This window comes from Balaenoptera acutorostrata, chromosome 10 (assembly GCF_949987535.1).
Source record: "Balaenoptera acutorostrata chromosome 10, mBalAcu1.1, whole genome shotgun sequence".
Classification (NCBI taxonomy): domain Eukaryota; kingdom Metazoa; phylum Chordata; class Mammalia; order Artiodactyla; family Balaenopteridae; genus Balaenoptera; species Balaenoptera acutorostrata.
The window spans coordinates 38,023,691-38,048,835 of NC_080073.1; the positions used below are offsets into that span (position 1 = coordinate 38,023,691).

The window sequence follows — 25,145 nt, forward strand, 5'->3', positions numbered from 1 at the left end:
AAAATCAGTAAATTAAAAGTAGTGGGAATCAATCATTTAATTAGTAAATTCACTATTCTTTCAGTGACATCTCATCAGTCAATGAGGTTTGTGTTTGGCTGCATTTAACACATATGATAAAAGGAGTTAACAAAAACAAGGATTATTTTTTCACATAAAAAATTCAAAAGTAAACAGTCCAGGGCTTTTACAGTGATCCTACAATATCAGTAATATCTTAAATACCTTCCATCTTTGTGCTCTGCCATCCTTGGAAGGTACTTTTTAACATAACCGTCATCTCTTGGTAATAAGATGGCAACTCTACCATATGCCAATACAGGAAGTCACTTATTACAAGAAAAACAACGGCTCATCCAGAAACCCCTTGTAGAAACTTTTGCATATAATTTATGGCCAGAAATGCATCACATGGTGTCCCCTAACTTCAAGGGAGTCTGGAAAGATGGATACTTTAGCTGTACACAATGCCAACCTAAACAGTTCTGGCTCTTTTAATAAGGAAGAAAAGGAATCCAGCTACTGGATAGCCACAGGGTGCCTGCCAAAATATTCTTTCAGATTTTAAACCTAGCTAAAATAAAATACACTAAAAGTTATGCTCAGTTGAAAAAAGAAAAGTCTTAAGTCATTAAAATACTGATTTACAACATATTTTGAGAGAAAACCCTTTAAAAATATCATTTTGTTATATACAAAATTATTTCTAAATGCAGCAAGAAAAAGAGCTTGCCAGTTTTAAAGACTGAAATTTTAAGAGTAAGATGGGATGGGGGCTAGGATATATTTGAAAAAATGTAGGACTAAAGCAAGTGGAAAACTTGGTTTAAGAATAGACTCTTAAAACAGCAAATATCATTCTTACTAACAACAAAAATGAAATAACAAGTAAGCATTCAACCAAGCACTTAAAAGGTGTTCTAAGTTTTTTATATCATCTAGACAACATGGTAACCCTAGGAAGCAGATACCATTATCATCTCCTAGGAGGAAGCTAACAGGCACAAAATCACACAGCTACCGAGTTGTGGCATCTGAATTTGAACTCAGGAAGTCTCTCTCCAGAGCCTATGCATTCAGTCTCTCTGCTGAATTCCTCTTATATGCACCCTAAACATATGATGACGTAAGCATGTATGTTCTTAATGTTTGTCAAATCAATATTCTTGAGACAAACATAAAAATGAATTTTATATCTTCTGTTCTTTAGGTGGGGCCTCAATATGAAATGTTGCCTTCCATTCACAGACTTAATCTTCCAAAGATTAGAAAGACACTATTCAGCAGAATTTAGAGAACTGTGCCTTATTTCTAATAAAATCTAGAAATTGTTCATTTTTAGGATTCCTGAAAAAATTTTTTAAAAACTCTTATAGCAATACAAAGTAGAACTGTTATAAAGCTTATCATCTTCAGTAACTAGGTTCTAGTAGAAATGTGTTTAATAGCTTTCCATAACATGAAAGTATTGCTGTACTAAGATATATTCTATCACAAAGGAAAAAGTAAACTACAGGGTAAGCTTCATCATAGATATCCAATTAAATAAAGGTGAGTTTTTAATAGAAAAGCAAAATTTCTAATGTCTCCCTAAAATAGTACAAACAAATGATTTTAGCTACAATTATAAAATCCTTCAGTTATACACATGAAGGAAAATTCATAGTCCAAGATTAATGCAAGTACACATGCCTTTTCTATTTAGTTTTTACTGTCATCTTAATAGACACTATAATTGGATGTTAAACCCTATCACGGAAAATGGAAACAACTACACAGTTTTTTTATGAAGATTTCTTAGTTGCTGCAAAATTCGCTTTTTCTCATTTCTGTAGTAACTCTAGAGATGAAGAATAAGGATAATTCTGGGTAATAAGTTTCTTTTCTAGCTTTACTGGCCTCAATTGTTATCTTGGCAAAAGGAGAGAGGTATCTTCTGTGTATGACTTCTAATGTGTTTTTGGTTTAAAAAAAAAAAGTACTGTAGCATAAATATCTATTTAAAATTTGACAATCTTGCTTTTGACAGGAATGAGTAATGATGTCACTGTTTGCCACAAATGATGGTTCTCAGATAATCTTTTTCACATCAAAATAAGATTACTGGATGAGGAGATTATGGTTTTAACTGCCTCAGAGAGATGAGGGTTTTTCTACCCTGGCTCAAGTATACATATACTCTTAACCAAATACCCCATTATGCAAATGAAGTCCATTTCATTGAGTCTATTTATTTCTCTATGTATAGATACTTCTTAAGTGATAAATTGTGACATCAGTTATGCATATCTGGAGAGATATATAGTTCATATCAAAAACTGAATAATGCAACTAACACTGATTGAGTGCTTGAAGCTTTATATGTAATTTTATTTAATCTCTTACAACCCTTTGAAATAATTCTCTCTGCTATAAATGGGTATTTTAAAGCTAAGACCTAACGAGAAGACTAACATAGAAGGTGAAAAACCAAGATCTGAGCCTAGGTCCAAAGCCCTTTCCCTAGAATTTAACATACACCTGCTGATGCTATGATAAAAGTAAAACATAGAAAATTAGGTAGTGTCATCTCTTACCTTAAGCTCTTGTATACACATATTATTCACTTAACATTGGTAGTATTATTTCACAATATCATTATTTTTTTGATGAAAGCTTTAGGTTATTTTTTCCTAACAATCAAAATAATATATATTCACAATTCAAGATGTTGAAAACAAAGATTAGAAAAAGAAGACATCTAACATCTTAACCCCTCAATTAATCTCCATTAATATTTTGGTGAATTTTCTTCATTTTTTCCCCAAATATGTTTTCAGAATATAGATGAAGTTATACTTTATAATTTTGCATAAATTCACTTTAGTATGTAACATACTATTTAAATTTTTCTAACAGCTCTTTAGATGTAAACCCCAGCTCATCTGTGTCTTACTTGGACTACAGTTGGCACATTCAGGAAAGTAAATTTATGTTTGCTATTGCAAATAATGCTTTAATGGAAATATTTATGAGATTGCAATTCAACCAACTCCCATATTTAACTTTATCTTAAAACAAATTCCCAGAATTAGAATTACTAGGGTCTGAAGAATCTGAAGGCTTTTCCCAAACTATTTTTCAAATGTGCCAACAAAAACTTGATATCAACCAGCAAAGTGGATATGGAGGTATTCATTTCAGCAAAAATTCAACGGCAGAGGATAATTTCCACTTTCTTACTTGTTAATTTGAAGGAGAATTTATTACTTCATTGATTTACTTTCCATGTCCTTGATTGTTAGTAAGACTGAATATTTCCCTAATGTAATGCTTTATGAATGGCTTGTTTTATCCTTTGCTGAATATCTGCAGTGTTTTTACTGGTTTTCTTATTGACTTGTACACACTCTATTTACAGAAAGATATTAATCTTTATAGTCACATATGTTGAGACTTGTTTCTCATAGTTTACTGTCTTTTATTTAAATTATTTTCATTTTGTTTTCAAAATCAGATAAATTAGACTTTAGACATTGTTAACCTAGATTCATTCGGGCTCTTAAGTATACTTCTCAGAGGACAGCCAGGTAATTAACTGCCTCTTAGTAAAGTTAGATCAAGAAAAGAACTATAAGGTTTGAAATTAAGTAGGGAAAACAAAGGGAGAATGTTTGGCTTTCTGATTTTAGTAACATAACAGATTTTTATTCTCTTCTTGTAGAAAGTCATTTGGAAAAGACTTGTATTCATTTGTTTTGAATTCAATTGGCTACATGTCTGACCTCCTACCTGCATAAAAGAATAAGAAAAATCATTTGATACTTGTGATATTAACAATAGATTAAAAAGAATTAACCAGAAACACTGCGGTTTGTTAAAATGGCAAAGAAAGGCAACATTCCATTCATCAAAAAGTGAATTTAAAAACTGTAATGGCAATTTCAAATTTGGGGTATAAAATAAAAATCACGATTTGCAGTAGTCCTCTTTCCAATACAGCCTCTCACTTTCAAGTTTTTCCGTATCTCTGGAAAATTGGTAAGCAAATATATAAGCCTTAAAGCACATCTAAAAGATTTTTCAAACGTTAAGTGTTCTAAACCATTGCATCAAATAGCAGCTCTAATTTATCCAGAACATTTCTGAATAAGATGAGCTGTTGTAAAAGAAGACATCATATCGGTATGATTTTAACTTTTAGGTACAATATATTTACCCTCACAAATGCATGTCAAGTTACCAAAACATATTAAAGGCAAGCTTGGGTGATGCTAATGATTCTTACCAACAACTTCATTACTTTTTCATGTTTTACCTAAAATTCACTTCTCCACATATATTAAAGTGTTGGTGAAGGCATTATTCCACTATTTCACAAATAAAATTGGCAGAAAAGAAAAACACAACAGAACTTTACAGGAAAATAATTTTCACAGTTGCTGTGGCAAAGATTGCTAGTGGTCCCTCAGTATGCATTCTCCACTTTTTCTACAGTCATAGAATGCCTGATTTGGGGCTAGTATATGGCCATCTTAAATAAAGACCAATTCTCAGCCTCTTTTTCAGCTAGAGGTTACCCTGTGATTGAGTTTTGACCAACAGGAAGTAGGCAAGAAATGTTCTGAGCAACTTCCAAGAAGTATCCTTTAAAGGAAAGAGCATGACTTTTTTCTTTCTCTTCCTTCTTCCTACAGCTGGTGTGCAGATGTGCTACCTAGAGCTAGGCATTTGGGGCTACAAAGCTGAAGCACTATAATGAGGAAGATAGAGCAGGAGGACAGAATGAGCCTGAGTCCTTTATGATGGTAGAGCTGCCATACCAAATCCAGACTGCCTGTGCCTACTTGAAAAAGAAATAAAGGTCTATTTTGTTTAAGGGACGATTATTTTACATTTTTTGGAGGGGATGCTGTTGCCACATAATCTTCATTCTAATAAATGCAACTACCATTTCAGAAGATGATAATAAGTTAACTACTAAAATCACCATAAATTGTATGCGAGATATATCAATATTAAAAGAATTTAATTCAGAAGATAAATAATGAGTTATTAAGAGCCCTGGAGTCTAATGAACTTAGATTTGGGGTCTGGCTGAACATTTACTTTTTATATGACTTTGGGCACATTCCTTATCCTCTCTAAGGATCAGTTTCTAATCAGTAATATGATGAGAACAATAGTAATTGTAGTGATAATTAAAATGAGGTAATGTATGTAAAAAATGAAGCACAGGCACAAGGTAAGCACTCAGAATAAGTGGTGCTGGGAAAACTGGACAGCTATATGTGAAAGAATGAAACTAGAACACTCCCTAACATTGTACACAAAAATAAACTCAAAATGGATTAAAGACCTAAATGTAAGACTGGACACTATAAAACTCTTAGAGGAAAATATAGGCAGGGCTTCCCTGGTGGCGCAGTGGTTGAGAATCTGCCTGCCAATGCAGGGGACACGGGTTCGAGCCCTGGTCTGGGAAGATCCCACATGCCGTGGAGCAACTAGGCCCGTGAGCCACAACTACTGAGCCTGCGTGTCTGGAGCCTGTGCTCTGCAACAAGAGAGGCCACGATAGTGAGAGGCCCGCGCACGGTGATGAAGAGTGGCCCCCACTTGCCACAACTAGAGAAAGCCCTCGCACAGAAACGAAGACCCAACACAGCCAAAAATGAATATAAAAATTAATTAATTAATTAATAAAAGAAAATATAGGCAGAATACTCTTGGACATAAACTGCAGCAAGATCTTTTTTGATCCACCTCCTACAGTAATGAAAATAAAAACAAAAATAAACAAATGGGATCTAATTAAACTTAAAAGTTTTTACACAGCAAAGGAAACCATGAACAGAACAAAAAGACAGCCCTCAGAATGGGAAAAAATATGCATTAATTTGCATTACCCTAATGGCTAATTATGTGGAAAATCTTTTCATGTTCTTATTGACTCTCCATATATCCTCCTTGATGAAGTGTCTATTCAAGTTATCTGCCCATTTTCTAACTGGTTAGAAATTATTGTTAGAATTACTGTTCAGTTTGGAAAGTTGTTTATATATTCTACATACAAGTCTTTTGACAGATATGTGATTTGAAAATATTTTCTTCCAGTCTATGACTTATCTTTTCATCCTTTAACAGGGTCATTCAAGAGCAAAATTTTTCATTTTGATGAAGTCCAATTTATCAACCTTTACTTTTATGGACTGTTCCTTTAGCATCATGCTTAAGAACTCTTCACCTAATTGCAGGTCATGAAGATTTTCTCCTATATGTTCCCCTAAAATTTTTATAGTTTTATGTTTAACATTTAGGTCTATGATGTATAACGGATGAGGTTTAAGTCAAGTTTTTTGGCTTTTGTTTTTGCCTCTGAATGTCCAACTACTCCACCTAACCATTTGTTGACAGGAGCATCTTTCCTCTGTTTAATTTCGTTTGCACCTTTGCCACAAATCAGTTGCCCTTACTTAACTGAATCTACGTCTGAACTCTCTATCCTGTTCCCTTAATCTATAATCTGTGTCTATCCCTCTGCCAATACCACTCCATCTTGATTACTACAGCTATAGTAAGCTTTAAAATTAGGTAACATGATTCCTCTAACTTTATTCTTCTTTTGTATTCCCTTATAAATTTTAGAATCACCTTCTCTATATTTATGAAATATCCCTAGGACTGTTTCAAGAATTAAATATACAGATCAATCTGGGTAGAAGAGACATTTTTAATATCTGAGTCTTCCAACCCATGAACATGTCATGTCTGTCCCTTTATTTATTGCCTTCTTTGCTTTTGTTCATTAGCATTTTTGTGGTTTTCAACATATAGAAATTGTATGTTTTGTTGGATTTATACCTAAATGTTTCATTTTTGAGCAATTGTAAATGGTATATGTTTTAAAATTTGGTTTCCAATTGTTCACTGCCAATATGTGGCAATATGATTGAGAGAGAGAGAGTTTGTGTGTGTATTTTCACCTGATATCCTGCAACTGAAAACTTACTTATTTTCAGAACTATCTTTTGTAAACTCTAGTGTTTGTGGATTCCTTGGGATTTGCTAGGTAGCCAATCATATCGTCTGCAAATATGAACAGCTTTATGTTTTCATTCTAGTCCACATGTGTCTTCCTTCCTTTTCTTGCCTTACTGCATTGGTTAAGTATTCTACTACTAAGTTGAATTGGCTTGTTGAGAGCAGACATCCTTACCTTTTTCCCCAAAGCAGACTTTTATCATTAAGTATGATGTTTGCTGTACATTTTAATAAATGTCCTTTATCAGGCTGAGAAAGTCCCCTTATGTTCCTAGTTTGCTAAGAGTTTTTATCATGAAAGTTGAATTTTCTCAAATGCTTTTCCTGAATCAATTGATACGATATGGTGGTTTTTCTTCTTTAGATTGTTGGTAGAATTCACCACTAGAACCATCTGTGCCTGGACATTTCTTTTTTTAGAAGGATTTTCATTGTAAATTCAATTACTTTAATAGTTGTCAGATATTCAAATTATCTATTTTGTCTTGGGTGAGTTTTGGTAATATGTGGTTTCAAGGATTTGTTCTATTCCTCTAAACTGCCATTTATGTGTACAAAGTTGTTTATAGTATTCTCTTATTACCCATTTAATATCTGTGGTATCTACAGTGATATCTCTTTCTTTACTCCTAATATATTGATAATTACTATTTTCTCTCATGTTGTTAAATGTTTATCAGTTTTATTGATATTTTCAAAAACTGGCTTTTGGTGTGATTGGTTTTTCCTCTACTGTTTTTCTATTTTTAATTTCATTAATTTCTGCTATTTTTTTTTTCCTTCATTCTGCTTGTTTAGGTTTAGATTCTTTTTTTGTTATTACATTTTGACCCCCTTCAGCCATTCCTCCAACTCCCCACTTCTGGCAACCACCAACCTGTCTCTGTTATCTATACCTATGTGCTTTCTTTTTTTTTTTCTTTTTTTAAGGTTTCACATATAAGAGAGATCATGTTCATATGATATTTATCTTTGTCTTTCTCCACCTAACTTAAATTCTTGAAGTAGGAGCTGAATTTGACACATTTTTCTGTTATATGCACTTAATGCTATAAATGTCTCTCTTGGCACTGCTTTAGCTGCATCCCACAGATTTTAATATGTTATATTTTCATTTACATTCAGTTTTAATATATTTTTTTATTTCTCTTGAGACTTTCTCTTTGATACATGGATTATTTAGGAGTGGCTTGTTTAATTTCTAAGTGCTTCAATATTTTCCTGTAATCTTTCTGTTATCAATTTCTAGGTTGTCTCCATTATGGTCAGAATACCCTTTGTATGACATGAATTATTACAAATTTGTTAACAGCTGTTCTGTGACCTAAGATATTGTCACTCTTGGTGAATGTCCCATGTATGCTTGAAAACAATCTTTATTCTGATTTCACTGGGTGGAATGTTCTAAAAATTTCCATTTGATCCTGATGGTTGATGGCACTGTTCACTTCTTCCTTATTCTTGATAATTTTTAGTAGTTATATCCTTTAGTAAGCAAAGGGGTTATAAATCCCCAAGTATAATATCAGATTTCTCTAGTTTCAACTATTTTCTCCACTCAGTCCTTTAAGGTTTTACTTCATTTATTTCCCAGCTCTGTTTTTTGGTGCATGCATATTTAAGACTGCTATGTCTTCTTGGTAAATTGATCTTTTTATCATTTTGTAATGTCCCTTTCTCCCTGGTAGTTTTCTTTATTCTGACATCATTTTTTTCTACTAAAGTAAGTTTATTTTTATTTACATTTATTTAAGGAAGCGATAATTCATACTTAATATTACTATCTCTTTTCAATACAGCCATTCCAGTTTTCTTCTGATTAGTGTTTGCATGGTATGTATTTTTCTATCTCCTAACCTCCCTGTGTCATTGCATATGAAGTGAGTTTCTTATAGACAAAACACAGTTCAGTCTTTTTTGATCAATTCTACCATTTCCTACCTTTTAATTATTCATATGTTAGGACTTAAGTCTGCCATTTTACTACTTCTGTTTGTTCCCTCCATTTTACCTTCCTCTGTTTCCCCTTTCTTATGTTCCTATAGGTTACTTGAACATTTTTAGTACTCCATTTTGATTTATTTACAATATTTTTATTACATCACCATATAATACTTTTTTTAACACCTTTATTGTAGTATAATTGCTTTACAATGTTGTATTAGTTGCTGCTGTATAACAAAGTGAATCAGCTATATGTATACATATATCCCCATATCCCCTCCCTCTTGCATCTCCCTCCCACCCTCCTTATCCCACTCCTCTAGGTGGTTGCAAAGCACAGAGCTGATCTCCCTGTGTTATGTGGCTGCTTCCCACTAGCTATCTATTTTACATTTGGTAGTGTATATATGTCAATGTCACTCTCTCACTTCGTCCCAGTTTACACTTCCCTCTCCCCATGTCCTCAAGTCCATTCTCTACATCTGTGTCTTTATTCCTGTCCTGCTCCTAGGCTCTTCAGAACCTTTCTTTTTTTTTTAGATTCCATATATACATGTTAGCATATGATATTTGTTCTTCTCTTTCTGACTTACTTCACTCTGTATGACAGACTCTAGGTCCACCCACCTCACTACAAATAACTCAATTTCATTTCTTTTTATGGCTGAGTAATAGTCCATTGTATATATGTGCCACAACTTCTTTATCCATTCATCTGTCGATGGACACGTAGGTTGCTTCCATGTCCTGGCTATTATAAATAGTGCTCCAATGAACACTGTGGTACATGACTCTTTTTGAATTACCATATAATATTTTTAATGACTGCTCTAGAGATTACAATGTGTGTGTGTGTGTGTGTGTGTGTGTAACTTACTATAGCCTACTAGTATCAACATTTTACTACCCTGAGTGGAATATAAACACCTTGCCACAATTTATGTCCCTTTCCTTTCCCACTTTCGATACAGTTTTCTTAAATATAACCTCTATATACATTGAGAACCACGTAAATGTAATAATTTTTGCTTTGTATCATCAATTTTTTAAACTGAAGAGAATTTATTTATCTCTTCCATTGCTTTCTCCATTTCTAATATCCCAACTGTCCCTCCATTATCTCTTCCTTTGTGTCTGATGAACTTCCTTCATAGTCATTATTTTACAACCAATTTGCTGGCAACAAATTTTCCTAGCTTTCCTTCATCTGAGAATGTGTTGATTTCTCTTTCATTCCTTAAGTATATTTTTCCTGGATACACAATTCTGGGGTGACATCAGGTTTTTTTTTTTTAGCACTTCCTCTGTTTTCCACAATTTCTGATAGGAAATCTGTTGTCATTTCAAATTGCCCTTTCCCTAATAGCAATGTTTGGTTTCCCTTTCAAGATTTTTTCTTTGGCTTTAATTTTCAAAAGTTTAACTATAATGGGTCTGGGTATGGATTTCTTTAGGTTTATCGTGTTGGGAGTTCACTCAGCTTCTTGAATCTGTAGGATTATGTCTTTTGCAAATTTGGTAAGATTTAAGCCAATATTTCTTCAAATATTTTTTAAATTCCACATCCTGTCCTCTCTGTCTAGTACTCCGATGCCTCAAATGTTATACGTTTTGTTATTGTCCCACAGATCTCTAAGTTCACTTTTTCAATTTCTCTCCATTATTCAGACTACATAATTTCTACTGATCCATCTTGAAGTTCACTAACTCTTTCCTCTGTCCTTTCCATTCTGCTATTTAGCCTAACCAGTAATTTTTAAATTTTGGTTACTGTATTTTTCATTTCTAAGATTTTCATTTGATTCTTTATATTTTCTACTTATTTGCTGCAGTTTCTTATGTTTTCATTTGTTTCAAGAGAATTCATAATTGCTCACTGGAGCAGTTTTACAAAAGCTGCTTTAAAATCCTTGTTGATGATTCCAACATTTGTGTCATTTCAAAGTTAGCCTCTGTTGATTGCCTTTTCTTATTAGAGTTGAGTTTTTCCTGATTTTTTCATATGACAAGTAATTTGGGGCTGTAGGCTGGACATTTTAAGTACTATACTATCACACTCTAATTCCTACTTAAATCTTTTATTTTAGTGAATGGTCAACCTGTTTAGATTCCGAATGTGATCCCAGGCTCACTTTTGTGGACTGTGATTCAAATGTCAATTTAGTTTATAAAGTCTCTCCAGTACTCCTTGGTTTTCTCTATTTACATGTTACCTATATAACAGAACTCCACTCCCCATTATCCTCAGCATGGGCTTGAGTGGGGAGAAGCACTGCCTCATTTCAGCAGGGCAGGCATAGAAAATAGGGTAATATGCAGGGGAGTGGGGAGTTGTGAAAGTCAAAGTACTACCCACAGGCTCAGTTGGGGAGGGTACCACCTTATTACTGCCAGGGGAGTGGAAATCAAAAGCTCCAAACACAGGCTCCTCTGTGGAGGAATGCTTCTTCTTTACTTCAGAGCATGGAAGAAAGTCAAGTTCTGCCTCAGAACTCTGCAGGGTAAGGGCACCATCTTGTTAATCCTGTGTAGTTGTGAAAGCCAGGGTCTCACCCACAGGCTCTGCTGAAGAGAGTTGCCACCTTGTAAATTCTGGTGGGGTAGAAGTCAGTCCTCCCTACAGGCTCTGCTCAGGAAGGGGACTGCCTCATTACTGAGCAGGGAAGAGGAGAAGTCAGAGTTTGACCCACAGGCTCCACTGGAGGGGGACATCTCCTTGTTACTGCAGGTGGGGGAAGGGTGTCTGTGAGACAAAGCTCTGGTCATGGATACCGCTGCTGTAATGCCTGTTTGAGTGGGAGGGGGTATAGATTTTATTGTGATGTTCTCCTAGAGAACGGATGGGATAGGTTAGGATGTTTCTATCTTGCTGGGCCATCCTTTGGCTAGAGAGAACAGGCTTTCGTTGGTACTATTTTTTTGTCTGCACTCATTAGCATTTCCAGGTTGTAGTCTTCTCTACAACCCAGGCCAAGATATATGGGAGGCAAGAAAAAAAGACAATCAGGGAACTCACTCAATCCTTGAGTCTCAAGGTCCTTACTCAGTCCACCTTCTTTTCCCTAACTTTCAGAGTTTTCTGGTAGGGTATTTCATGAGTTTTTCCAGGATTTTTGTGATTAGTAGGAGAAAAATAGAATGTGTTTACTTCATCTTGTTCAGAACCCAAACCCTGTCACTTATTTTCAGTCTATATTTTTTGTGTCCTATCACCCTCTACTCTCTAAGTTTCCAGAGGATATTAACTGAGGTTTTATTAACCTAGTAATTGTTGGCTTGGCAAAAAGTATCATATATGACATATCCTTTAAGCTTATTAGCTGTAAGAAAGTGTTGATACAGCTTCTTGGCCTTTACCCACCATTAGGTTCACAATGTAACTCTGAAGTTTGTTCATTCATTTAATAAAGACCTGTTTTGTGAAAGCTTCTGGGGATACAGCAATGAGTAAGACAGCTAAAATCCTTGGTGTTATGGAACTTACATTCTATTGACTGGAATAGGATGGAGAGAACTGCAGGCATATGAATAATGTGTTCTCTTCAGGTTGGACAAAACTCAAGTCTACTATGTTTCAGTTAATATTAGGAATATACATTTGAAAAACTGTCGATATTCAGAAATCTATAAATTTGCAACTGGCACAAGTACAATAATTTTTTCACTTGGTACAATTCACTTTAATCATCTAGTAAACTAGTTATAAACTACTTACCACATAGAGTTGTTTCCACAGACTGGCCCATTCTTGCAGAGTTGCTGTAACTTCAGTCACAATAGAATCTTCAAGTGGAACCACAGTTTCATACTGCCTAGAACCAGAGCCACAACAAACAGCCCCATTATCTTTGATAAAATACCAGAATACTGTCTACTGACCTTTTCAACATGTGTAAATCAAATTTAAATTCATGTAAATATAAAGAGAGGTATATCTAATTGAATACAGATTCTTTAGCAGTAATATACTGCAATAATATAAGTGAACTGAATTAATGTAAACAAGTTTCCTCAACTTGTCCATTGAGGAATTCTGGGTCTGGTAGGGGAACTCTGATCCTGGAAACAGAAAGGTACTAGGTTTCTCTCCAACTACCTTGTAAGCAACACCCATTATGGTGCCAGTCCCTGTGCTAACTGCCAAGGAGTTATCAGTGAACAAAAATGGACAGGGTCCCTATCTTCAGAGAGCTCTTATTGTGGATAGGGAATCAGACAAATAATCACAACAGGTATGGATAGCGATGAATCTAAGAAAGAAACCAAATTGTACTATCAGAGATTTTAGCTGGGGGACACGACTAAAGAAGAGAAGATCAGTGAAGTCTTCTCTGAAGAAATGGCAATGCCCAAAAGATGCAAAAAGGTCACGACAGAAAAGTTTGTTGGGAGGGAGAGGTGTGGTGTCACCTGCAGAGGAAACAATATACAAGAAGTCACTGAGATGGTAAAGAATTTCACGTATCTAAGAACTTAAAGAAGGCTGGTATGACTGAGGCCAGCTCTCACAGGGCCTTTCCAAATGATACCAAAGATACCAGACCTTTTTTTTAAATTAATTTTTATTGGAGCATAGCTGCTTTACAAAGTCGTGTTAGTTTCCGCTGTACAGCAAAGTGAATCACCTATACATATACATATATCCCCTCTTTTTTGGATTTCCTTCCCATTTAGGTCACCACAGGGCACTGAGAATGAATGAGATGATATTGAAAGGTTGTTCAAAGTAAGGGCATGACTTGATGATATTTTTATAATGTCTATGCCACTTTTGAGAGTTAATGAAATATTTTCTGGGAACAAAGATTTTATATACTGATATGCTGAGGTGGATGGAACCTATACTCCGATTTGTTAGCCAAAGAGAACATCATCCACTTGGAAGTAACAAAGGAAAATTCCTTTCACAAATTAGCATTAAGTATCATTTCTCTACACAGCTGGCAAACCACCACTGTGTTCAAAGGTGACAGTGTATTAATATGGAGCATCAATTAATATATGTTACTTGATTATGCTATACAGCTTTCTTTTTTATTTTGTGTGATTTATGCCAGCAGATAAAAAAAATCATCTTGGAATGATGCCAGAGCACTATCCATATTCATCAAATTTATAAGGTGAATTTGCAGTGCAAGGCTGAGATTTAAACTTGACACTATGGAAATAGAGAGACATGGGAGATGTTGTAAGAGTGTTGTGTTTTAGTAACATTAATGCAGAAATACTGTATAGGATAAACTGGAATAAAATTTCTTGAAAGTTTCATATACTGGGTCTCCAGCTACTTTAATCATTGAGATCTATGGGAAAATTACATTGTTCCTATTTTAAAGTTCTAAAACTTTGGACTTACCTCAATTTATACTAACCCAAGGCTATACTAATACTGATGTATTTTTCTTAGGCTATAATATATAATCAACATCCTGAAAATTCTTAAAATTCAGATACAGTGTTATTTATAAATACACTGGTCCACAGACCAAATAGAATGTAGTCAGAACACTAAGAAAAATAACCAAATAAAGTGAATTAATAACAAATTTCCAAAGAAATTCTGGATTCATGCAGAGTAGAGAGTTTGTTAGAGGCCTGAACCAAGATGGCCGAGTAGAAGGACGTGCTCTCACTCCCTCTTGTGAGAACACCAGAATCACAATTAGCTGCTGGACAATCATCAACAGGAAGACACTGGAACTCACCAAAAAAGATACCCCACATCCAAAGACAAAGGAGAAGTCACAATGAGAGGGTAGGAGGGGCGCAATCACAGCAAAATCAAATCCCATAACTGCTGGCTGGGTGACTCACAGACTGGAGAACACTTATACCACAGAAGTCCACCCACTGGAGTGAAGGTTCTGAGCCCCACGTCAGGCTCCCCAACCTGGGTGTCCGGAAACGGGAGGAGGAATTCCTAGAGAATCAGACTTTGAAGGCTAGTGGGATTTGATTGCAGGACTTCGACAGGACTGGGGGAAACAGAGACTCCACTCTTGGAGGGCACACACAAAGTAGTGTGCGCATCGAGACGCAGGGGAAGGAGCAGTGAATCCAGGGGAGACTGAACCACACCTACCTGCTAGTGTTAGAGGGTCTCCTGCAGAGGCGGGGGTGGCTGTGGCTCACTGTGGGAACAAGATAACTGGCAGCAGAAGTTCTGGGAAGTACTCCATGGTGTGAGCCCTCCCAGAGTCTGCCATTAGCCCCACTAAAGAGCCCAGGTAGGCTCCAGTGTTGGGTTGCCTCAGGCCAAACAACCAACAGGGAGGGAACTCAACCCCACCCATCAGCAGTCAAGTGGATTAAAGTTTTACTGAGCTCTGCTCACCAGAGCAACACCCAGCTCTACCCACCACCAGTCCCTCCCATCAAGAAACCTGCACAAGCCTCTTAGATACCCTCATCCACCAGAGGGCAGACAGCAGAAGCAAGAAGAATTACAATCCAGCAGCCTGTGGAACAAAAACCACATTCACAGAAAGATAGACAAGATGAAAAGGCAGAGGGCTATGTACCAGATGAAGGAACAAGATAAAACCCCAGAAAACAACTAAATGAAGTGGAGATAGGCAACTTTCCAGAAAAAGAATTCAGAATAATGATAGTGAAGATGATCCAGGACCTCGGAAAAACAATGGAGGCAAAGATCGAGAAGATGCAAGAAATGTTTAACAAAGACCTAGAAGAATTAAAGAACAAACAAACAGAGATAAACAATACAATAACTGAAATGAAAACTACACTAGAAGGAATCAATAGCAGAATAACTGAGGCAGAAGAATGGATAAGTGACCTGGAAGACAGAATGGTGGAATTCACTGCTGTGGAACAGAATAAAGAAAAAAGAATGAAAGGAAATGAAGACAGCCTAAGAGACCTCTGGGACAACATTAAACTCAACAACATTCGCATTATAGGGGTCCCAGAAGGAGAAGAGAGAGAGAAAGGACCCAAGAAAATATCTGAAGAGATGAGAGTCAAAAACTTCCCTTACATGGGAAAGGAAATAGCCATCCAAGTCCAGGAAGTGCAGAGAGTCCCATACAGGATAAACCCAAGGAGAAACACGCCGAGACACATACTAATCAAATTGGCAAAAATTAAAGACAAAGAAAAATTATTAAAAGCAATAAGGGAAAAACGACAAATAACATAAAACGGAACTCCCATAAGGTTAACAGCTGATTTCTCAGCAGAAACTCTACAAGCCAGAAGGGAGTGGCATGATATACTTAAAGTGATGAAAGGGAAGAACCTGCAGCCAAGATTACTCTAGCCAGCAAGGATCGCATTCAGATTTGATGGAGAAATCAAAAGCTTTACAGAAGAGCAAAAGCTAAGAGAATTCAGCACCATCAAACCAGCTCTACAACAAATGCTAAAGGAACTTCTCTAAGTGGGAAACACAAGAGAAGAAAAGGACCTACAAAAACGAACCCAAAACAATTAACAAAATGGTCATAGGAACATACATATCGATAATTACCTTAAACGTGAATGGATTAAATGCTCCAACCAAAACACATGGGTTTGCTGAATGGATACAAAAACGAGACCTATATATACACTGTCTACCAGAGACCCACTTCAGACCTAGGGACACATACAGACTGAAAGTGAGGGGATGGAAAAAGATATTCCATGCAAATGGAAATCAAAAGAAAGCTGGAGTAGCAATACTCATATCAGGTAAAATAGACTTTAAAATAAAGAATGTTACAAGAGACAGGAAGGACACTACATAATGATCAAGGGATCAATCCAAGAAGAAGATATAACAATTATAAATATATATGCACCCAACATAGGAGCACCTCAATACATAAGGCAACTGCTAGCAGCTGTAAAAGAGGAAATCGACAGTAATACAATAAAACTGGGGGACTTTAACACCTCACGTACACCAATGGACAGATCATACAAAATGAAAATAAATAAGGAAACACAAGCTTTAAATGACACAATAGACCAGATAGATTTAATTGATATTTATAGGACATTCCATCCAAAAACAGCAGATTACACTTTCTTCTCAAGTGCACACAGAACATTCTCCAGGATAAATCACATCTTGGGTCACAAATCAAGCCTCAGTAAATTTAAGAAAATTGAAATCATATCAAGCATCTTTTCTGACCACAACGCTATGAGATTAGAAATGAATTACAGGGGAAAAAACGTAAAAAACACAAACACATGGAGGCTAAACACTATGTTACTAAATAACCAAGAGATCACTGAAGAAATCAAAGAGGAAATCAAAAAATACCTAGAGACAAATAACAATGAAAACACGACAATCCAAAACCTATGGGGTGCAGCAAAAGCAGTTCTAAGAGGGAAGTTTATAGCTATACAAGCCTACCTCAAGAACAAGAAAAGGGCTTCCCTGATGGCGCAGTGGTTGAGAATCTGCCTGCCAATGCAGGGGACACGGGTTCGAGCCCTGGTCTGGGAAGATCCCACATGCCGTGGAGCAACTAGGCCCATGAACCACAACTACTGAGCCTGCGTGTCTGGAGCCTGTGCTCCGCAACAAGAGGGGCCGTGATAGTGAGAGGCTCGTGCACCGTGATGAAGAATGGCCCCCGCCTGCCACAACTAGAGAAAGTCCTCGCACAGAAACAAAGACCCAACACAGCCAAAAATAAAAATTAATTAATTAATTAATTTATTTTAAAAAAACAAAAATCTCAAATAAATAATCTAACCTTACACCTAAAGGAACTAGAGAAAGAAGAACATACAAAACCCAAACTTAGCAGAAGGAAAGAAATCATAAAGATCAGAGCAGAAATAAATGAAATAGAAACAAAGAAAACAATAGCAAAGATCAATAAAACTAAAAGCTGGTTCTTTGAGAAGATAAACAACATTGATAAACCATTAGCCAGACTCATCAAGAAAAAGAGGGAGAGGACTCAAATCAATAAAATTAGAAATGAAAAGGAAGAAGTTACAACAGACACCACAGAAATATAAAGCATCCTAAGAGACTACTACAAGCAACTGTATGCCAATAAAATGGACAACCTGGAAGAAACGGACAAATTCTTAGAAAGGTATAACCTTCCAAGACTGAACCAGGAAGAAACAGAAAATATGAACAGAACAATCACAAGTAATGAAATTGAAACTGTGATTAAAAATCTTCCAACAAACAAAAGTCCAGGACCAGATGGCTTCACAGGTGAATTCTATCAAACATTTAGAGAAGAGCTAACAGCCATCCTTCTCAAACTCTTCCAAAAAATTGTGGAGGAAGGAACACTCCCAAACTCATTCTATGAGGCCACCATTACCCTGATACCAAAACCAGACAAAGATACTACAAAAAAAGAAAATTACACACCAATATCATTGATGAATATAGATGCAAAACTCCTCAACAAAATACCAGCAAACAGAATCCAACAACACATTAAAAAGATCATACACCATGATCAAGTGGGATTTATCCCAGGGATGCAAGGATTCTTCAATATATGCAAATCAATCAATGTGATACACCATATTAACAAATTGAAGAAGAAAAACCATATGATCATCTCAATCGATGTGGAAAAAGCTTTTGACAAAATTCAACACCCACTTATGATAAAAACTCTCCAGAAAGTGGGCACAGAGGGAACCTACCTCAACATAATAAAGGCCATATATGACAAACCCACAGCAAACATCATTCTCAATGGTGAAAAACTGAAAGCATTTCCTCTAAGATCAGGAACAAGACAAGGATGTCCACTCTCACCGCTATTATTCAACATAGTTTTGGAAGTCCTAGCCTCGGCAATCAGAGAAGAAAAAGAAATAAAAGGAATCCAAATTGGAAAAGAAGAAGTAAAACTGTCACTGTTTGCAGATGACATGATACTATACATAGAGAATCCTAAAGATGCTACCAGAAAACTACTAGAGCTAAGCAATGAATTGGGTAGAGTAGCAGGATACAAAATTAATGCACAGAAATCTCTTGCATTCCTATACACTAATGATGAAAAATCTGAAAGAGAAGTTAAGGAAACACTCCCATTTACCATTGCAACAAAAAGAATAAAATACCTAGGAATAAACCTACCTAGGGAGACAAAAGACCTGTATGCAGAAAACTATAAGACACTGATGAAAGAAATTAAAGATGATACCAACAGATGGAGAGATATACCATGTTCTTGGATTGGAAGAATCAATATTGTGAAAATGAGTATACTACCCAAAGCAATCTACAGATTCAATGCAATCCCTATCAAATTACCAATGGCATTTTTTACAGAACTAGAACAAAAAATCTTAAAATTTGTATGGAAACAACAAAAGACCCCGAATAGCCAAAGTGGTCTTGAGGGGAAAAAACGGAGCTGGAGGAATCAGACTCCCTGACTTCAGACTATACTACAAAGCTACAGTAATCAAGACAATATGGTACTGGCACAAAAACAGAAACACAGATCAATGGAACAAGATAGAAAGCCCAGAGGTAAACCCACGCACCTATGGTCAACTAATCTATGACAAAGGAGGCAAGGATATACAATGGAGAAAAGACAGTCTCTTCAATAAGTGGTGCTGGGAAAACTGGACAGCTACATGTAAAAGAATGAAATTAGAACACTCCCTAACACCATACCAAAAAATAAACTCAAAATGGATTAGAGACCTAAATGTAAGACCGGACACTATAAAACTCTTAGAGAAAAACATAGGAAGAACTCTTTGACATACATCACAGCAAGATCTTTTTTGATCCACCTCCTAGAGTAATGGAAATGAAAACAAAAATAAACAAATGGGACCTAATGAAACTTCAAAGCTTTTGCACAGCAAAGGAAACCATAAACAAGATGAAAAGACAACCCCCAGAATGGGAGAAAATATTTGCAAACGAAGCAACAAAGGATTAATCTCCAAAATATATAAACAGCTCATGCAGCTCAATATTAAAAAAGCAAACAACCCAATCCAAAAATGGGCAAAAGACCTAAATAGACATTTCTCCAAAGAAGACATAGAGATGGCCATGAAGCACATGAAAAGCTGCTCAACGTCACTAATTATTAGAGAAATGCAAATCAAAAGCACAATGAGGTATCACCTCACACCAGTTAGAACGGGCTTCATCAGAAAATCTACAAACAGCAAATGCTGGAGAGGGTGTGGAGAAAAGGGAACTCTCTTCCACTGTTGGTGGGAATGTAAACTGATACAGCCACTATGGAGAACAGTATGGAGGTTCCTTAAAAAACTAAAAATAGAATTACCATATGATCCAGCAATCCCACTACTGGGCATATACCCAGGGAAAACCACAATTCAAAAAGACACATGCACCCCAATGTTCATTGCAGCACTATTTACAATAGCCAGGTCATGGAAGCAACCACAATGCCCATCGACAGACAAATAGATAAAGAAGATGTGGTGCATATATACAGTGGGATACTACTCAGCCATAAAAAGGAATGAAATTGGGTCATTTGTTGAGACATGGATAGATCTAGAGACTGTCATACAGAGTGAAGTAAGTCAGAAAGAGAAAAACAAATATCGTATATTAACGCATGTATGTGGAACCTAGTAAAATGGTACAGATGAACCGGTCTGTAGGGCAGAAATTGAGACGCAGATGTAGAGAACAAACGTATGGACACCAAGGGGGGAAAGCCGCAGGTGGGTGGTGGTGGTGGTGTGATGAACTGGGCAATTGGGATTGACATGTATACACTGATGTGTATAAAACTGATGACTAATAAGAACCTGCTGTACAAAAAAAAATAGAGAAAACCTATTTATTAGGTTTATAGACGTCTGTGCAATTTAAAAAAAATAAAACACTGCTGTTACCTTGAAAAAAAAAAGTTTGTTAGAAATGAAATTTGGTAGTGAGAAGAGACGATCTTTAATTCAATGTATATTGCACAGAAATGTAGCTGAGAGCATGATCGTTAGGGTAAGATAACTTGGCCTCAATTCCTACTTTCCCTACTTCCTTGCCATGCGTTGGCAAAGGTATTTAACTCTCAAAGCCTTGCCCACCTCATGTGAAGTAAATGGATAATCCCATCTTCTAATCTGGAATTCCGAAGTGTGATATAATGGGTGTAAAATGTCAATTACAAAGCCCAGTACACAGGATATTTAATAAATGGCAGCTATTGTTCACTCTTACTTAATCTTTTAATTTTCATTACTTACAAATTGCAAAAGCATATCTAAAATAAACAATGTCAAAATGAGTTAGATTTCATATTGTACTTTAAAAATATATTTCACAAAGACTTCTTGTCCAAATAGCTCTGTAAATTCATGCTTCGGCGTATTTCCTAACCTCCCAATACCCAGCGGAGAAAATACGAAATAGAAAACCAAATGTATTTCTGAACTCCAAAATAAAATTAACACCTCAATTGAGCAGCAACAGAACAGAAAAAAACAGAGCAGTGAACTAGGGTGAAATCACAGCACTTCTAGGCTTTGGAGTCAAAAGCTACTAGTGACATCTAGGAACTTAGATGTAGAGGGAGAATAGGGATGAAAAGTGCTCCAAGTGAGAAGAGGATGAAGGCCTGATTCACTACGTGAAGCTCCCTGAAAGAAGGCCAACATGAAGCACAGCAAAAACTGCTACTGAGCCTCACTTAAAATCACGGCTTTTAGAAACCTCTAGGGCTAAATAGATTGGAGACTGAAGCAGTCCCCTCCTTCCCTTAGCCAAAGGTCAGGATCTGCCAAAAGTCTAACGTCACTGTGGGGAAGGAGATCTAAAATGCTATTGTAGGACTTGGTTCTACACTGGGGCCTTGGAAGCAGGTAGAGGTAACTACACAAGTACTAGACAGATGTGCTCAGGGGGAGAAAAGGAAGGGGAAAACAAAATCTCCCACTTCTGAAAACCAAAATTCTAAGATGTCCAAAGTCTTAAAAATAAAATGAAAATGCTTCTCAGGATTTTATAAGTCTGATAAACATTTAAAAATATTTACAATGCTTAGAGAAATGAGTAACTTCCATTTTTAAAAAAAGTATAAAATAAAAGCAAACATAAATAAAACAAGAGCCAATGGATATGCAAAATAACCAACTAGGGATTTTGCAAATGAAAAATATTGTCAAAATGTCCATCTATGGCTGAATGGAATAATGAAATGTGATATATATGTATAAAATATATAATGGAATATTATTCAATCTTTAAAAGGAATGAAAATTCGATACATGCTACAACATGAATGAGCTTTGAAAACACTATGCTAAGTGAAATAAGATAGACACAAAAGGACAAATATTGAATGATTCCATTTATATACAGACAGACAGTAGAACAGAGGTTACCAGGGACTGGGAGAACGGGGGAATGAAGAGTTGTTGCTTAAGGTGTACAGAGTTTCTGTTTGGGATGAGGAAAAAGTTCTGGAGTTGAATACTGATGAAGGTTGCACAACACTGTGAATGTACTTAGTGCCACTGACCTGTACACTTAAAAATGTTTAAAATGCTAAATTTTATGTTACTCATTTAAATGACAAAAAATACTAGCAGTGGGGAAAAAACCTCAACACAAAGGACACATGCCAGACAGAACTCAAAAGAAAATCTAGCAAGATGTATAAGAGAGTACTTAAGAGATATGGGGATGAGGTGGAAGAACTCCAACCTAATCCTAACAGAAATCCCAGAGGAAGAGAGTGGCAGTGTTAGAGAAAATTGTGATTTTCTTTTCCTTAGCCGTCCTGCACTGTAACTCCCCTTCTATGTTTGAGAAAAACCCTAACATTGAGACAGAGCTGCCTTCCACTATACAAGTGGAAAATGATGGATACTTGACTTCTCAGCCTCCTTATGACTACAGTACTCATGACCTGAGGTCCATTCACCCCAGACTTAGAAGAGAAAACCAGGGACTTCCCTGGTGGTACAGTGGTTAAGAATCTGCCTGCCAATGCAGGGGACACGGGTTCAATCCCTGGTCTGGGAAGATCTCACATGCCGCAGAGCAACTAAGCCCATATGCCACAACTACTGAGCCTGCGCTCCAGAGCCTGCGAGCCACAACTACTGAAGCCCGCACGCCATAATTACTGAAGCCCACATGCCTAGAGCCCGTGCTCCACAACAAGAGAAGCCACCACAATGAAAAGCCCGCACACTGCAACGAAGAGTAGCCCCTGCTTGCCACAACTAGAGAAAGCCTGGGTGGAGCAAGGAAGACCCAAAGCAGCCAAAAAGAAAAAGAAAACCAATTATCCAAAGCAGCAAAAATTACAAAGAAACCAACGTCTTGGCAGGTACATTCAGTTTCCAGAGGCAGATGTCCTATGGGAGCATCCAGTTTTGAGTTGGTGAGGGGAGGGGAAGAGGCAGAATTAAATACAGAAGTCAGGGTGTATCTCACTGAGAAGATTTGAGAAAAGACCTAAAGAAAGTAACAAAGTTAACCAGGCACAGTATTCAAGCACAGGAAACATCCTGAGCAAAAACGTTAAGGCAGGAACGTACCTGATATGTTTGAATAAAAGCAAGGAAGCCAGTGTAACTGAAGGTGACTGAGAAAAAGGGACAGCAGAAGAGGTCACGGGGTGATAAGAAGCCACATCATAAAACCTTGTAAGCCTTTGTAAGAGCTTAGGTTTTTGCTTTGAGTGACATGCGAACCACTGGAAGGTCTTAAGCACAGGAGTAACATGATCTAACTTATTTTTAAAAAACCACTCTAGCAGCTATATTGAGAATAAACTATAGTTGGGCATGGATAGAAGTGGGGAGAGCAGTTAGAAGGCATTGCAGTAACACAGGTAGGAAAGCGTAATCATAGAAAGCCCCTGCTTTTCATTCCATGTCAAGCTGTGACAATTTAGGACATAAGCTTGTCTTTCTCTAAGCTGTCTAATACTGTGCAAAGCACAACTCTATCCCATAGTCCTTGAGATGATCATGTCCTTTGCACTGTTCTTTGACAGCAGACTCTCAATAACTCTCCCAATATTTCTTTAGTGGATGCCATTATAGATTCCCTTCTTATTCCCTCTCTCATCTATCCACTTTAAGACCACAGATCCCCAACCATATGTGGTAAAGGTAATAACAACGTTCCCAGAACACATGCAACAAAAATCCATAAAATTATAAGCAGAGTCTAACACTATCTTCTCAGCTCCATCTGAGAGCTTTTTTTTGGGGGGGGGGGAAGTCTGAGGCTAAGTTTGAGGGAAGTTTTAAAAATAGACCAACAATGAGGTCAAAGGCAATTTTTTAAAAAAAGACAGGTATAAAAGGATAACTTGGCCTACATGATCAAAAAGCAAGAGACCTTCTGGGTACTGCTGACCTACCGTTTCTCCCTTTACCTGTATTCTAAACTAAGAGTTAAATAAATCTAGCAGACATAGAATGGATAGATGAGACAATTTGATACTTTGTAATATCTAATTGGAAGGATAATCTCTAGTCAAGAAACCAGGGCTGCAAAAAGCTGAATGCTCACTTTACTGATGCTCTGTGTAAGAGTTCAGAGCAATCTTCTCTTTCATCTTCAGTGTTCAAATAGTCAAAACCCATACTCTAGTTTTTGATCCTGATCATTGCTGAATTACAAGGTCAGTTGAATTTATGGCCTTTTATATATTTTAAGATAAAAATCAGGCTACTGACTTGGAAAAAAATGGTAGAGATAGAGACACTGGATAACACAGAAGACCCTACATTTCTCTGCTACTAAACCTCCCTTTGTAGCAGAAAAAGGCCCTCCTTCTCTACTGTGATGAGGGTGCTCTTGCCTTGCTTGAAGACTTTTAGATTGGCTCACCCAAATGAGCTGTCTTGCAGAGCAAGCCAGTTTTCGTTCTGCCCTATACCAACTATCCCCAGTGTTCCATGAAATCAGTTTCCTTTCCTAGCCATCCCAGGATGAATGTGGTGTAAAAGATAGGAGTTATTCACGAGCTCAGCTCCATGGACTTTCACTCATCAAGGCTGATCTGGTACTGTAACTGAGCAGGACCCTATGGGGCCTTCCCAGAACAGAATGCCTCCCTCCATCGCCCACAGTGTCCTCCACCTGCCTCTTGTCTATAGAAAACCTTTAGCCTCCTAGGCCTTCCCCAAGTTCCAAAGAGTAAATTTAATCAGAGAAGTGAGAAAATACAGAAATAAAGGAAAACAGTCGAGCAAGACAAATT

At 36.7% G+C, this 25,145-nt stretch overlaps 1 protein-coding gene across 5 annotated transcripts in view; it reads right to left on the bottom strand.

The window, feature by feature from the left end:
• Window positions 1-25,145, bottom strand: part of DOCK3 (dedicator of cytokinesis 3) — a 403,408-nt gene that overhangs the window by 266,882 nt on the left and 111,381 nt on the right. For all 5 annotated transcript variants that reach the window (XM_057555412.1, XM_057555413.1, XM_057555411.1 and 2 more), the window contains exon 5: window positions 12,683-12,779. In XM_057555412.1, coding sequence (XP_057411395.1) covers window positions 12,683-12,779 — 97 coding nt within the window. The remainder of the gene's footprint in view (window positions 1-12,682; window positions 12,780-25,145) is intronic.